Below are 15,607 nucleotides of genomic sequence, written 5' to 3'. Positions count from 1 at the left end.
TGGTATATCAACAATCTCAATTAAAAAAAAAAAGAATGAAGTACTGATAGATGCTCTAACATGGATGAACCTTAAGCTAAATGTAAAAAGCCAACCACAAATGATTCCAGTTTTATGAAATACTTAAGAGTAGGTAAATTCTCAGAAACAAAAGTAGATTAGATGTTTCCAAGAGCTAAGGGGAGGAGAAATGGGGAGTTATTGCTTAATGGATACCGAGTTTCTGTTTTGGGTGATGGAAAAGTTTTAGGAACAGAAGATGGTGATGATGTCACAACACTGTAAATGTAATTAATGCTACTGAATTGTACACTTAAAAATTGTTAAAATGGCAAATTTTATGGTATATATATGTTAGCACAATAAAGATAAATATTAAAAAGAATCAGTAAGGATATATCCAGCAATATATCCAGCAAGTTTTAAAATCTATTCAAATCCTTTTCTGCCCTATGAAAATAAATACATTTTTAAAGGTTTCAAAGTTATACACACACACACACACAAACACCTGTATATATCATTTTAAAATGTGTGAGTAGAAATGCATGGAAAAGAGTTTAAAAGAAAATCAGGATAGTAATGGTCTTTATATCCAGGTTAGTAGAATTATGCTGTTTTTCTCTCTTCCTTATTTGTATTTTTCTAATTTTTCTGTAATAATCATGAACATTTTTTGTAAATTTTTAATTTTTGAATCGTTTTTGTTTTACAGAAAAGTTGCAAAGATAATATAGTATCGAGAATTTCCACATACCCCTCACACAGTTTCTCATAATGTTAACATCTTACATTTATTATAGAACATTTGTCACAACTAAGAAATCAAATTGGTACTTAACTAAACTCCACACTTCATTCAGATTTCACTAGTTTTTCCCCAGTACCATCCTCATTCTGCTCCAGGATCCCATCCAGGACACCATATTTTATTTAGTTATTATGTCTTTTTAGGTTCCTCTGGTCTGACGTTTTCTCAGACTTCTGATGACCCTGACAGTTTTGAGGAATACCAGTATTTTGTAGAATCTCTCTCTATCTGAGATTGTCAGATGTTTCTCACAGTTATTTATACTGTGGTTGTGGGTTTTGGGAAGAAAGACCACAGAGGTGAAGTTCCATTGTCTCACATCTTCAATAAGACATCTGATCAACATGACTTATCATTGACATTGTTAAATCTCATTTAACAATACCTGGCCCTGTGATACCTGGCCAAGATAATGTTAAGTTTTAGTAATGGATGGTGGTGATGGTGGCACAACACTGTAAATGCAATTAATACCACTGATGGTTAAAATGGCAAATTTTATGGTATACGTATGTGTGTGTGTGACCATAATAAAAATATTTTTAAGTCTGTAAAGTTAATCTTCCCCCAGGTATGGATTTTGAAATAAGAAAAATGTATTAAATTTTTTCTTAAGTTTTAATTTGATTTTGTTTTTAAGTAGGTAATACAATCATACGATCCAAAATCAAAAGATAACCAAAGCATGTAGTGAAAAGTTTCCCTCTCTCCCCAGCTTCCAAGTTCTATCCCCCAATGAACTGATGTTAACAGCTTTCTTAATTTAAAAAAAAAAAAAATGTACTTCTTTGTTCAAACATGATGAACATACATTGAAAATTCAGTCCGGTTCAGGTAACATTTTTTAAGTAATTTTCTTATACAGAAAAATTTTATATTTCCAAAATACTTTCATCTCTTCTCTCCCTCCTATAAATACAAACACATCTTGTGTCTTTTATAAGAAAGATGAGTCACACCAAGAAATTTGGTAGAAAAATTCAAATAGGGGTCCGAATTAGTTATTGAGCCACTCCAGTATCCCTAAAATAGCATCTATTAACATTTCAACAATTACTAAACCAGGGGTTAATAGCCAGAGTTATCTACAAGAATCACCCAGAAGCCTTTTTATAATCACATGTCCCAACCCCAAAGACCTAGCAAATCATTTCATTCCTTTAGACTGGGAGCCTGGTCAGGCACATCTATGCTGTAAAAGCATCCCAGCTGATTCTGATACACACCTTTGATTAAAAATGGAACCTAAAAACATGGGGAAGGGGAAACAATTTTGCAACTCAGAAATAAACTTTAAAACAGAAACGAAAAAGAATGGAGGCTCTAAATTGACTGTCTACATCAGTGCTTCTCAAACCTTAATGTGGATCAAAATCATCTGGAGGGCTTGTTAAAATGACACATTGCTGGGTCCCACAAGTTCCCAGGTGAAAATGATGCTGTTGGTCCATCCTGGACCACACTGTGAGAACCACTGGCCTACATTAATTAAGCCAGTACTTTCCAAAGATCTTCATAAAATCCCCAGAGTTACAGAAGGTATTTCCAAGAAGAGCATCCATGACCAATGTATTATTTCAACCAACATCATTCAAAAGGCATTTACTATGGCCTTGGTCCTCAAAGTGCAGAACTCAAACCAGCACTATCAGCATCTCCTGGGAACCTGCTAGGATACAAATTTTCAAGCCCTACCTATGGAGTCAGAACCTCTGGGGTTGAGGCACAGCAGTCTGTTTCAACAAGCATTCCAGGTGATTCTGATGCAATTAAGATCCACAGGATTAAGATATACCACATTGATCTCTGCTAAGAAGGGGGTATACAAAACTTACTCTTCCTTCAAAGGGGTTATAAATATGACTGGGGAAATAAAATACCAAGATAAAAAAGAATACTTCTAGGGATATACCAAGTACTCAGTGAGTCGTATGGTCATAAATACCTGCAAATTTCAATGAAAACCACCCTTGTTCATAGGAAAGGTACATGGACATTATTAAGTGCTCAAGGAATATGACGTGTGCAATCGGCCCTCAAATATTCAGAAGATACATAAAGCATAGATAGACGGAGGGAGGGAGGGAAGCAAGGATGGAGGGAGGGAAGGGTGAATATGGCAAAATGTTAAAATTGGTGAATCTGGGTCTCTGGGGGAGGTGGGGGTATGTTGGAGTTCTCTGTATGGAGTTTGCAACTGTCCTGCAAGTTTGAAATTATTTCAAAATAAAAAGTTTTTAAAAAATTCAATGAAGATATTAAAGTTGTTCATCGAAATCTTAAAATTCAAGAGTTGTGATTCAGTTGAGGTTCATAAGGCTAAAAAAAAAAAAAATCCTAAAAGGATTTTACATATGTGAAAAAGTTAATTAAAAGATTTTGTGCAAGAAGTTGTACATGTCTAAATAAGTATTACCATTAATAAAACTTATTTTGTTCTCATTTATCTCATTGTAACAAACATTTTTAAATGCTGCCATTTGACTTTTATTTACTTGACCAGTAATATAAATATGCAAAGTAGGTTCCCTATATCTTTCATTTGCTATATTTTCACATATAACAACATATTGAATGAAAGGAAAAGAAATATCCTATTCACTTTTCATATTTTCTATGGATATTCCCCTCCTCAACATGCCATTCAACACCCTAAATAAACTTACATAAAACTAAAATGTATAATGGTAAAAAACTAATATGGAAGATCATGTCAAAAGACAGCCCTTAATATCATGTCTACTTAAAGAAAAAGATTACTAATATAGAGAAGTACTGAATATGTAAATAAAAAGTATAGAAAATCAGATAGCAAAAGACTGAAAGTGGTTCCTCATCTTATCTGATGGATGTATGGATGTATGGAGGGAAGGAAGGAAGGAAGAAAGGAAGGAAGGAAGGAAACTTAAAAAGTAGCCTACGGAAATGATATGTTAATCCACAAAGATTCCAGTCACCCTGACAATTACCTCAAAAGAAGAAACTTCCTAAGGTAACTCTATAGATGTCCCTACAACTCCATTACATATGTTTCACATTTCAACATTTTAGAAAATGGGAGATTTATTTTTTCTACTTCTACTTAGGTCACATTTGCTACCCTCAGAAGCATAACCTATTGTGCCTGATATAGTGTTGGATACACAAGGATACTAAATAAATGTAATGCTGAATCATATCACACTCCCTTAACATTACTCTTTACTGATAAAGAACATAAAATTCCTTGGCAATACCACATGATTCTTTAACAGTTAATGAAATTCTTTCTGGTTCCATTAGATAAATTGCTCAAAGAACATGCAGTATGTTTTTATGGTGTATATTTACGGTATCTATTTCTAAAAAAATAGAGAAGAAAAAGAACAATGAAATCTTTCATTACAAACATAAAAACATGAGAGGAAACAGCAACCCCAAAACGAATTATCAGTAAATTAATTTTTAAAGAATTTATATCTGACCTACCAGTCAAAAAAAAAAATGAATTTATTAAGGCAAGCATGGTATAAGAAACATTACTGTAAACATCAAAATTTAAAGGATAGTAAATTTCTCTTCATTTTTAGCAACTGATCTCTGATTTGAAGTGTTTCCTAATAGAGTGTACTATACCAAGGATTTAATAATAAAATTATTTACTTGATGCTTTAAATCTTTTTTAGTTAAAGGGGGGAAAATACCAAAATTGCCTAATCCTGTCAATTAGTATAGTTGTGAAACAGGAAATCAAAACACAGAAAACAAATTCATGATTTACTAAATTGGGATTACAACATACCAGATACTATCTAAATTATATCTATAAGGGCATAACAGAAATTCCCAAAATATTCCTAGTAGTTTATTTAGGACTAACACTTGATAAAACTTATTTTACTTCATGTATGCCATTACAAAAGTTATTTATAGTTTATCTCACTGAGGAAAAAAATAAAACACCTACTAACAAAAACCTTTATTCTTGTAGGCTTAATGATAATTTAAAGTATAATAACAATCAAAATATTCTTCAGTAACACATATATCATAAAGTAAAATTTAAGCAATCAGTTACTCTCTCCACTTTTCAAAATGGGAATAATTAAATCAATAAAAATCACTATATTATTATTAACAAATTTAAATGCCTGAACTATATAAAAGTAAATTATTCCATTCTTTTTCTTAACAATCAACACAAGCAATAAAGTCTACTAAATTCTTAAAAACACATTACTAACCTAAATTTAAAATGCATTACTTAGACTTCAATGATTTGGAATGTATCAAAGGCTGAGTTGAAATGGACCTTGGAATTATTTATTATTGATTTTTAAAAGGCTTATAAACAAAATAGATAACTAGATTCATCAAAATTTAAAACTTTTGTGCAAAGGCCACTAACAAAAGACAACTTACAGAAAGGGGAAAAAGATTTGCAAATCATATATTTGAAAAGGGTCCAGTATCCAGAATATATAAAGAACTCCTACAACTCAAAAACAAAATGACAAACAACCCAATTTAAAAATGGCCAAAGGACTTGAGTACACATTTCTCCAAATACGGTATATAAATGGCCAACAGGTACATGAAAAGATGCTCATCATTAGCCTTTAGAGAAATGTAAACCAAAACCACAATGAGATACCACTTCACAGCCACTAGGATGACTATTTCAAAAATAAAAACGAAATAAATGTAACCCCTGTGGAAAACAGTTTGGCAGTTGCTCAAAATGTTAAGCACAGAATCACCATATGACCCGGTAATTCTACCCCTAGGTTTATACCCAAAAGAACTGAAAGCAGGAACTTGGAAAGATATTTGTACACCAATGTTCACAGCAGCATTATTCACAATAGCTAAAAGGTGGAAACAAACCAAGTGTCAACTGACTAACGAACAAATAAACAAAATATGATATATACATATTCAGCCATAAAATGAATGACATGCTGACAGATGCTATAAAATGAATAAACCTTGAAAACATCAAGTGGAGTGAAATAAGCCAGACACAAATGAACAAATACTGTATGATTCCATTTATGTGAAGCATCTAGAAAAAGCAAATTCAAAGACAAAAGTTGATTAGAGGTAACAAGAGGCCAGAGGAAGGGGGAATGGGGAGTTACTGCTTAACAGGTATACAGTTTGTCTGGGGTTTTGGTAATGGATGGTGGTGATGGTAGCGCAACACTGTAAATGTAATTAATGCCACTGAATTATACACTTAAGAATGGTTAAAAAAGCATATTTTATGCCATATGTATTACATATAAAACCACAAAAAAAAAGAAAAAGAAAAAAGGAATGAAATACTGATACATGCTACAATGTGAATGAATCTCCAAAATATTATACTAAGTGACAGAAGCCAGACACAAAATGTCACATATTGTATAATTCCATTTATATGAAATATCCAGAACAGATAAATTCATAGAGATGGAACACAGATTGGTGATAGCTAGGGGCTAGGGAGAGGGGACAATGGGAAGAAACTGCTTAATGGGTAAGAAGTTTTACTTTGGAGTGAAGGAATGTTTTGGAACTAGACAAAGATGGTGGTTGCATAACATTATGAATATACTAAATGCCAGTGAATTGTTTACTTTAAAATGGTTAATTTTATGTGATGTGAATTTCACCTCAATAAATAATTTTTAGAAAACTTCTAAACAAATTAATGAAATACAAGATTATGGAGGAAGTCTAACCTTTTTAACTAATCTTCTAACTAAATAAAGTTTACTCTAAGGTCCTTTCCAACCTGAAAATTCTAGGATTCCAACTATTTTTCACCATTACTGGCTCTGGGGCTAAAATATCCAACTATTTTCAAAGTATCTTTTCTATTCAATCATAAATTATTCTTTTATTTTCATTAAAGCATATCCCTAAAGAGATGTTTTTTCCAACTCTTTTGTTATCCTAATTCAACAAATATAATCAAAGTATAAAATAATTTTGCAAAAGTTTAAATTTCTTTTAAAGAGTGCTTTTCCAATTTCAGAATTCAGAATTTCTCCAACCAAGGCTAAATTCAAAAGTACTAGGTACATTTAATAACAACCAAGTATATCATTCAGAATGCTATACACTTAATAAGTATACCACTGGCTTTTCTCATATCGTAAGCAAAAGTGCTATACACATACACACACACGGGGGCGGGCAGGGAAGGAGGGGGGGGAGAGAGAGAGAGGGAGATTACACACAGAGAGAACTTTTCTTATTAGGTCAAATGATTTCTGTGTCACATATGCTGAGATTTATGGCATCATACATATAAAGAGTATCTTTCCTTACATCAAAATCACTGAAACCCTAAAGCTCTCTTGCTTCCAAAATATACAAACTCAAAACTTTAAATCTCTTAATCTTTCTACTTACACAAGGCAGAAAATAAGAAGTGTCATAAAAGGTATACAAATTGCTGGGAGAGTTTAAAAGATTAAGAGATCCTGATAAGTTAGAAATGCAAAAGATGTTCTGAGATGCTATGAGCATATTCAGACAAAAACATTCAGTAATCAGAGAAAAAAGTTCTTTAAAAGACTAGAAATAATATGGACCTGAGCGTCATTTAGGTGCTAACAGTACCTACCACCAGGCAGGGATTCAGATCTTTCACCTACCAATTCTGGTGCCTGTTGACTTGGAATTCATCTACTTTGGGGGATTATTAAAGCCAGAGTAAACTGAAATCAACAAGGGAGAGGAGTAGAAGTAGGAGAAAAGTAAATTCAAGACAATCTAAGTGGGGGGGAGGGCGGGTGGAAAAGATATAGAACCAGGGAAATGCAATATCACTGAAGTCAGAAGAGGAATATGTCAAGGGAGGGGATGACCAAAACTTTCAAATTCAGTAGGAAAAGTAAAGATGACAAAATTGAAGTGACTAGATTTGGCAAGCCATTTCCCAACCTGAATTAGGAAGTCACTGCTGACCATCAATACACTGGGGGAAAGAAGCAAATAAGCAGTTCAGGATATGGAAGTCAAGGGTTGTTCACTGCTATTTCAAGAAGGCTGGCAGAGAAGAAAAATATAAAAGGAAAGTGGAGATCAGTTAGAAGACACATAGGGACATAGTCTCTTTTACTGTGTTACAGAATAGCTAAAGGATTTTCTCATCCTGAAAGATGAGCAAAGGGAAGAAATAATAAGGGTTTGCACTTGTTTCAAATAGTGTGAGATCTAACTTCTGTTTCAGAAAGTAACACAGGCTTTATGGCATGAGGAGCGGATTTATTTTAATTTGTATGCCCCTATAACACTTAAAACCTTGCACAAAGGAGTCACTAATAAATGTTTGCTAACAAAACATTTCATTCCTCTTCCCTTAAATTATCTATTCTCTTAATGCCCCCCTACCCTTCCCTACTATTCCTGTGGGTGCATATCCTAATAGAAACTGGATCTAAAACACGTCTTTTCAAACACTTACTATATTACAGGCAATTAAAGATAAGCAATAAATGTTAAGTACTGATAGTTCTGATTAGGCAATGCATTCTAAATGTTCATGTCATTTATTTACAGGCTTGTTTCTACCCTCATGTAACTATACATAAATTATATGTATTCTTGAAATCCTTTAGTTTTATCTGTCATATCCATCTCTCAGATTGAAAAAAAGCAAACAGGTTTACTGCACTAAAAATACTACCTAGGTCATCTTCATTGCTTCTGGAAATGATTCAAAGAATAGATCATTTAACCAGAAAGGAAAAATAGTTTGGTAATATGAGAGTCTCTTCAATACATGCAAGTACTATGCAAGATAGTAAAAATTCATGAATTTCTAGATATCAAACCACTCATCTTTATTTTTTTCCTGCAGACATCAATCAAATCAGAATGCAATTCTTCTTTAGTGGATAGGAATGTAGTATATGCAATTTATCTACCTGGATGGCTCCATGCAATATTAATTTGTAACTAAAATCAATACAATGTTATCAAGTCTAATTTAGTTTAGCACTAATCCATTTACCTATACTTCATCCACAAAATTCATTCAAATTTACTAAGAATAAATACTTCTTTCTACTAACAAGTAACTTTTTCTTTTTGCAGAAGGAAGAGAAAAATAAAATAGCCAAAATAAAAATACAAACTAAATTAACATACACAATGCTGGGTGAACAAAGTCTTCTTTATTAAATAACATTTCACCTTCAAGATTAAAAATAGGCAAGAGAAAAAAATTGTGAAAATTTTTTAAAAGAAAAAAGTTTGGGGTCATTGCTTAAAGTACAAAATAAGAAATTTTTGGTCCCAATGCTGACTTAATAAAAGACCCAGAATTGGTTATAATTAGCACAAAAAAGTAGAAACAATAAAGTAGTAGAAACCGAGAGTTAGAAGGAATCTTCGATCCTGTAGTTCTCAAATACTGAGGTAGAAAAGATTTTAAAATGTAGATTCCCAGGATCTGTGTCCATATATTCAGATTCAGCTGGCCCAAGAATCTGCATTTCAAACATGATCTAGTCCAACCCCATTAATTTTACAACTGACAAGACTATACGTTAAGTAACCTATTTGCCAAGAATGACAAAAAATCCAGTTCTCATTAACTCTTGGGACTAGCCTTTCCACTACACCACTTAAACTACTTTATAATTGGAGAAACCGGGACAAAGAAACTATAAGTTACTAATATGTCATCTGAGTCAGTAAGCAATCCTAGAATATTCCCTGGCTCCAATTCCTTTTTTATTATTCATTCACTAAGTATTTCTTAAACATCTTCTACATACATAGCAATATGGCAGCTTACAAAACAATTTAACAAATTAATACTGTCCTTTAAAAGTGATTATTAGTTGAGAGGACAAGGCAAATATTCAAAACTGATATTCAACAGCAAAATAAGTGGCATGGCCAGTTATAAAATTAAGTGATTTACACTGACTTTACTCTATAGCTTTTATAGTTAGAATTTATCAGAGAATAATATTCAATGTCTTCTCTTTCACTGTTAAAAAAGTTGGCCTTTAACTTTGTTATTGTATTTCCAATGCAATTTATCTTGAATGTCTGTCTCTTTAATTGCTTTTTTATTTGTCAGTTTCTTTCAACTAAGCCTTACTATTATGCAAAACTGTTCAGAGAAGATTAAATCAGAGAAAATTTCCAAGGTCCCCTAAAAATTAAAAAAAAAAAGTTGGCCTTTAATAAAGGAAAGATGTCCTTATGTAGTACAGGCAGCTCTCTCCCCTCACCAATACAGCAACACCAATACCACTACCACCACATACCAACCCACAGGCCAAGTATGCTTTTTATGCAATGATCTAATCAAAAGTCTGGCACTCTAGGAGTCATCCTAAGAGGGCCTCTTTTGTTGCTCAGATGTGGCCTCTCTCTCTAAGTCAACTCGGCAGGTAAACTCACCACCCTTCCCCTCTATGTGGGACATGATTCTCAGGTGTATAAATCTCCCTGGCAATGTGTAACGTGACTCCCAGGAACGAGCCTGGGCCCTGCATCATGTGATTAAGAAAACCTTTGGAACAATAGGGGGAGAATTGAAACAAAATAAAGTTTCAATGGGTGAGAGATTTCAAATGGAGTGGAGAGGTCATTCTGGAGGTAACTCTTATGTGTTATATAGATGTCCCTTTATAGTTTTTAGATTATTAGAATAATTAGAAGGAAATATCTGAAATTGTTGAGTTGTGGTCCAGTGTCCTTGATTCTTGAGGGCGACTGTGTGACTCTGTGGCTAATACGGTGTGACCGAGTGATTGTGGGGACCTTGTGGCTCACACTCCCTTTACCCAGCGTATAGACAAATGAGTAGAAAAACATGGGGACAAAAAGTAAATGAATAATATGGAGGAGGGGGATATGAGACATTCTGAGTGTTCTTTTTAGTTTTATTTTTATTCTTTTATTTTTTGGAGTAATGAAAACGTTCAAAAATTGACTATCCTGATAAATGCTCAACTATATGATGATACTGAGAATAACTGTTTTAAACTTTGGAAGACTGTATGGTATATGAATATATTTCAATTTAAAAAAAGTAAATGAGGGGGGAGGAGTATGGGGTGCTTTGAGTGCTCTCTTTCACTTTTATTTTTATTCTTATTTCCATTTTTATTTTTTGGAGTGATGAAAATGTTCAAAAATTGTGGTGTTGAATGCACAACTATATGATGAAATTGTGAACAACTGTACACTTTGGATGGTTGTACGGCATGTGAATATATTTCAATAAAATTATATTAAAAAAAAAAAAGAGTTTGGCACCAAATAGTAAGCATTCCCCTCTCCTGTACCAATCCATATCATATGTGGTAGACTGAATGAACACTTCTTCATTTCCTGCAATAGAATTATATATGCATCCATACATTGCCATGGCCTCATTATCGGCAAAATGTACTATACTACTCCTATTCTTTGCACTTAACCATATTATTTGCTTTGGCCAATGGAATGTTAGAGGAGCAGAGTCTTGAAATGTGCTGGTGGGGTTGGGCTTGCCCTCCTGCGTATTTCTGCCATTGTCATGACACAAGTTTCTCCCAGACAGATGCTTCCCCTCCCTTCAGCCTCAGTTCAGGAATGAAACACAGGGAGCTGTCCCAGCCAAATCCTAAATGATGAGCAAGGAATAAATACTTACTGTTGTATGCCACTAAGATTTTGTGTTTATCAATTATTATGAATCAAAAACTGACTGAATCACCATCTTTAAGAAAGCCATACAATCAAAACTGTATATATATAAAGCAGTGGTTCTTAAATATGTCTGGGTGAGACCCTTTTGGGTTGTAAGTTTTTTTAAAAAAAAGGCCCCACAGAGATCCCTTCTGTACCTCAAGACTCTAGGACTCAGAAATCTGCATTTTATCAAGAACCCAGGTGATACTATTGCAATGCCTGCATTTTGAGAAAAACTAAAATACAGGTTACTATACTTCCATTTCCTCAACAATGTTCACTAACTGCCCAAGAACACTAAATAGATGAATCTCATTGTAGACAATGTGTGGGTTCCTAAAGAGATATATGTAAAATTGCAATCTAGTCAAGTGAATTATTTCATATGTATTACAGAAGCTGACCCTAAATAATACCTGCATTATATCCTTTTGTTCAAATTAAGAATACAAAATATAAACCAAATGAGCACATCTTACTTTCATAAATTCTTTTTCTTTGCATACCAACTGTTCTTAGAATTAAGGCACGTACGAACTAGATAGAATAAATGGAAAAGAAGGATTCAAAAGAAATAGAGGATTTATCCATGCTCCCAAAAAGAGATGTGATGTCAGTCAGTCATCCAGTCACTCTGCACTTCATAATGCTACACTAGCCACTCCAATATTAGAAAAAGCAAAGTTTACACATTCAGAATCATGACATTCACATCATCAGTCCTCTGGCAAGATCCTATCAAGGGCTCTTGCTTCTTTCTGAAGGCTGATTAGAGTAGTGAAGGCACTACTTTATCTCGTGTTCCCAATTAGAATGAAGGGTTCTCGTTTTTTGTTGCTGTTATCATTAATATGGTACTTAAGGGTGCAGGCTCTAGAAATTTATAAACCTGGCTCCACAGTTTACTGTATGGTGAATTATTTAAATTCTCTGTATGGTACTCTCCCTTTCTGTAAAAGCATAATAATAATCTCGAGTATAGAACTGTCATGAGAATCAAAGAAAATACATGTAAAGCTATTAGAATAGTTGCTGGTATGTAGCAAATACTCAATAATTATTAGCTGTTTTGTTATTGTTATAGCTCTGAAACTCAGCCTCACAAATTTTGGCATATGGTGCTATGTAACATTATAGAAAAAAAAGGACTAAAACCACTTTTAAGCAGTGTTTCTTTTAATCCAACCCTTTTAAGGGACACAAGTCTAAGAATATTTTATTTAGCAATAGAAATTACGTTTATTTTTAAACTCATTGTTTTTCTCTTACTTTAATCAGTTCTGATCACAAAATGATAAGCATGGCACTATAAATGCTGGTCTGCATTCAAAAAAGATGAAGAATAACAAAGTCTCTCTACTTTGAGATTTCTGCTCACAGAATGACTGCTTATGCTTAAGGCCTTTTACTCTGTTCGTATTTTATACAAATCACATGGCTTAAGGCTAGAGAATTTAAATAACTAACACAATATAACGAAACTCTGAAAAAAAATCACTCACTTTACCCAAAAGGAATTATGAAGATTAAGACAATTAAGATATAAGTTTCAAAATACACTCAATTAAAAATTCAAATTATTTTAACACCACTATACACACTTTTCATAAAGATAGAAAACATTAATCAACAATAGCAAAAAGTGAAACTTCAATTTCAGTATTTTCCCAGTGCAGATTTTTTAAATGATCAAGTAACTCCTGCGTCAAGCACAGCAGTGAGAAATTTAATGAGTGTGAAAATTACACATTTATAAAAAGAAAAAAAGTAATTAATTGGAAAACTGTCATGTGGATCCTGACTCATTTAAAAATGCATAATCTATTCGGCCATCCTAAACCAGATTTAAAAATTATATGTACTATTTACTCCAGAAGCTCTGTAAAAGCAGACCACCAAAAGAATGCTTGAAAAATAACTGCAATTGCAACGTTTTTTCTAAGGTGTTTGAGAACTAAAAAGAAAATATCCGAAGGGAAGGATGACTACCATATCCCTTTAAGCTCAATGAAATGTCAAAGAACTTTCAGTACTCAAATATCCTGTAAGTCCGATGTCAGGTCAAAGTTGTCTCAATGACAGGAAAGCCAAGAGATGCCAGATGGCTTATAGAAAAGTTAACGAAAATACTTCCGGCTCAATAATAATCCCACAAGCATATAAAAATACAAGGGTCCAGGATAACAAGATGAAGATATTACAAAAATACTCTGGAGCAAAATAATACTAAAGCTAATAATAATTAACAGTATTATACAATGTATTAAGAATCTCACAGTCCTGGCTTCCTCAACATTTATTCTATTCACATTTTTGAATAATGAAAGAAACATGGATTCCCCAAGAGTTATCTAAATCTAATAAGGTTCAAGCATGTGTTCTATAGTTGATGTCCTTTTTACTGTAAGCCAAATTAGCTTCTTATATTAAAAAAAAAATAAAAATACAGCTCTGTTTCCAAAGATCTCTTAATAGAATCTGTTCACTGGTGATTAAAACATTATTTTTAATCCCCTGCATTACCTCACAGCTAAAAATGTCAAGATACCACACCCAATATGTCTTTTTTCTTCTCTCGGTAGGGGGATGGGGAATTTGGGAAGGGGATAGGAAAACACAAAACATTAAAGGATTTTCCCTGGAAGGAATGGGAGAGGCGCGCGTATACGGTCGCGGCACCCCTCCACCGTGACGCGAGGGGACGCGTCGCGAGGGGCGAGCGCAGGCCTCGGCCTCTGCGGGCTCCCTCCCTCGCACCCGCAGAGGAAGTGGCCGGGAAGCGCCATCAGGGGCTACTCACCGGCCGCAGTGCTGACCAGCAGGACCGCCCAGAGCAGCGAGGGCAGCCGCCAGGGCCGCTGCAGCGAGGAAGTCATCCCTGGGCCAGCCAAGAAGCAAGAGGGCAAAGAAAAGAAATACGGGAAGTAAATACGGGCGGAGAAATTAAGGCCAGGAGGCTCTTCTTCTCTCTCGACTGACTTAACCTGCCCGTATTACAATGCAGTTTGCAAGGACAAATGGCAGATGAGAGGACCCAGCTGCTGAGCTTTCATTCCGCTGTAAAAATTCCCTTCGTTTCTCTCCTTCGCGGCTTCATTCGCCTAGGACGGGGTGCATCGGCCCCCCAAACTGAAGGCATGTCCGTGAGCAGCAGGGAACCAAGAAGAAATCCCTGCAGTTATTTCCCTCGTAGTTTCACAATATCAAAAAAATATCCAGGTCTGGGAGAAAACATATCCAGGGTGCAGAGGGGTGGAGGTCGAGGATTGGATGGGGGTGGGGGGGATTGCGAGCGGACGATGCGGCCAAGTTCCCCACCGCCGCGAAGGGCGAAGCCCGGCGGGCAGCGGCGGCGCCGGGTGTCCCGAGTCACATCGCCCGAAGCTCCGGGAGGGCAGGATTCCTTTTTAAGTTTCGCTTCGGTGGTTCCTTCACTCCGATTTCGCCAACAACAAATCCTCTTTCTCGACTTGATTGAAAAAGGTGCCTGCCTCCATGGACACACACACACAGCCTCCACGCCTTCGCGGAACAATCCTGCGAGGGTCCGACAGGGCCGCTCAAGAGGGCTGAGGGGCGGTGGGAAGCGGGGGATGGGCGGGGTAGGCGGCCCGAGACAGCAGAGGGAGGGGAGGTGCCGGGGAGGCTGCCCTTTCTCGCCTTCCCGGGTGCACTTTTCTCTTGTCCTCTCTTTTTTATTCCTGTCGTACGATCCTGAGGCAAACTCCACCGTGAAAGCCTTATCTTCTTCCCTCAGTGGCTCCGGTGAGAGAATCACAAGCCCCCGAGGATGAAGCCGCCGCCGCCGCCACCGCCTCCTCGTTCTCCCGCAGCTCTGAGCTCCGGGCGGAGGTCGGGCGTCGCGGGCCGAGGGCGGGGGCGGCGGGAGGGCGGATGTTGGTGGCTGGGAAGGGGGTTAGGCAGCGAGGCGGCAAGACACCCTGCACTCCTCCGGAAAGCACTTCCAGTGGCTCCGAGCAGACCAGACACAAAGGGGGGAGTCGCTGCAGCTGCAAGTCTGCGGCGCTCTCGGTCAGCGGAGTCGCCCCGCCTCCGCCGCCTCCTCCTCAGTCTCGGGCTCTTCCCGGCCCCGTCTGTGTCTGGCCTGTGATGCAGCACGGGCGG

The 15,607-nt window shown here is 36.0% G+C and overlaps 1 protein-coding gene across 1 annotated transcript in view; it reads right to left on the bottom strand.

Moving 5' to 3' along the window:
- The window catches only part of BMPR2 (bone morphogenetic protein receptor type 2), a 265,898-nt gene extending 251,500 nt beyond the window's left edge, over window positions 1–14,398 (bottom strand). Inside the window, exon 1 of the mRNA XM_037848856.1 lies at window positions 14,283–14,398. Coding sequence (XP_037704784.1) covers window positions 14,283–14,358 — 76 coding nt within the window. The 5' untranslated portion in view covers window positions 14,359–14,398. The remainder of the gene's footprint in view (window positions 1–14,282) is intronic.
- Window positions 14,399–15,607: the final 1,209 nt, after the last annotated feature.

Source organism: Choloepus didactylus, chromosome 9 (genome assembly GCF_015220235.1).
Source record: "Choloepus didactylus isolate mChoDid1 chromosome 9, mChoDid1.pri, whole genome shotgun sequence".
Lineage (NCBI taxonomy): Eukaryota > Metazoa > Chordata > Mammalia > Pilosa > Megalonychidae > Choloepus > Choloepus didactylus.
The sequence above is the reverse complement of the archived record's forward strand: the minus strand, read 5'-3'. Positions and strand labels throughout refer to the sequence as shown.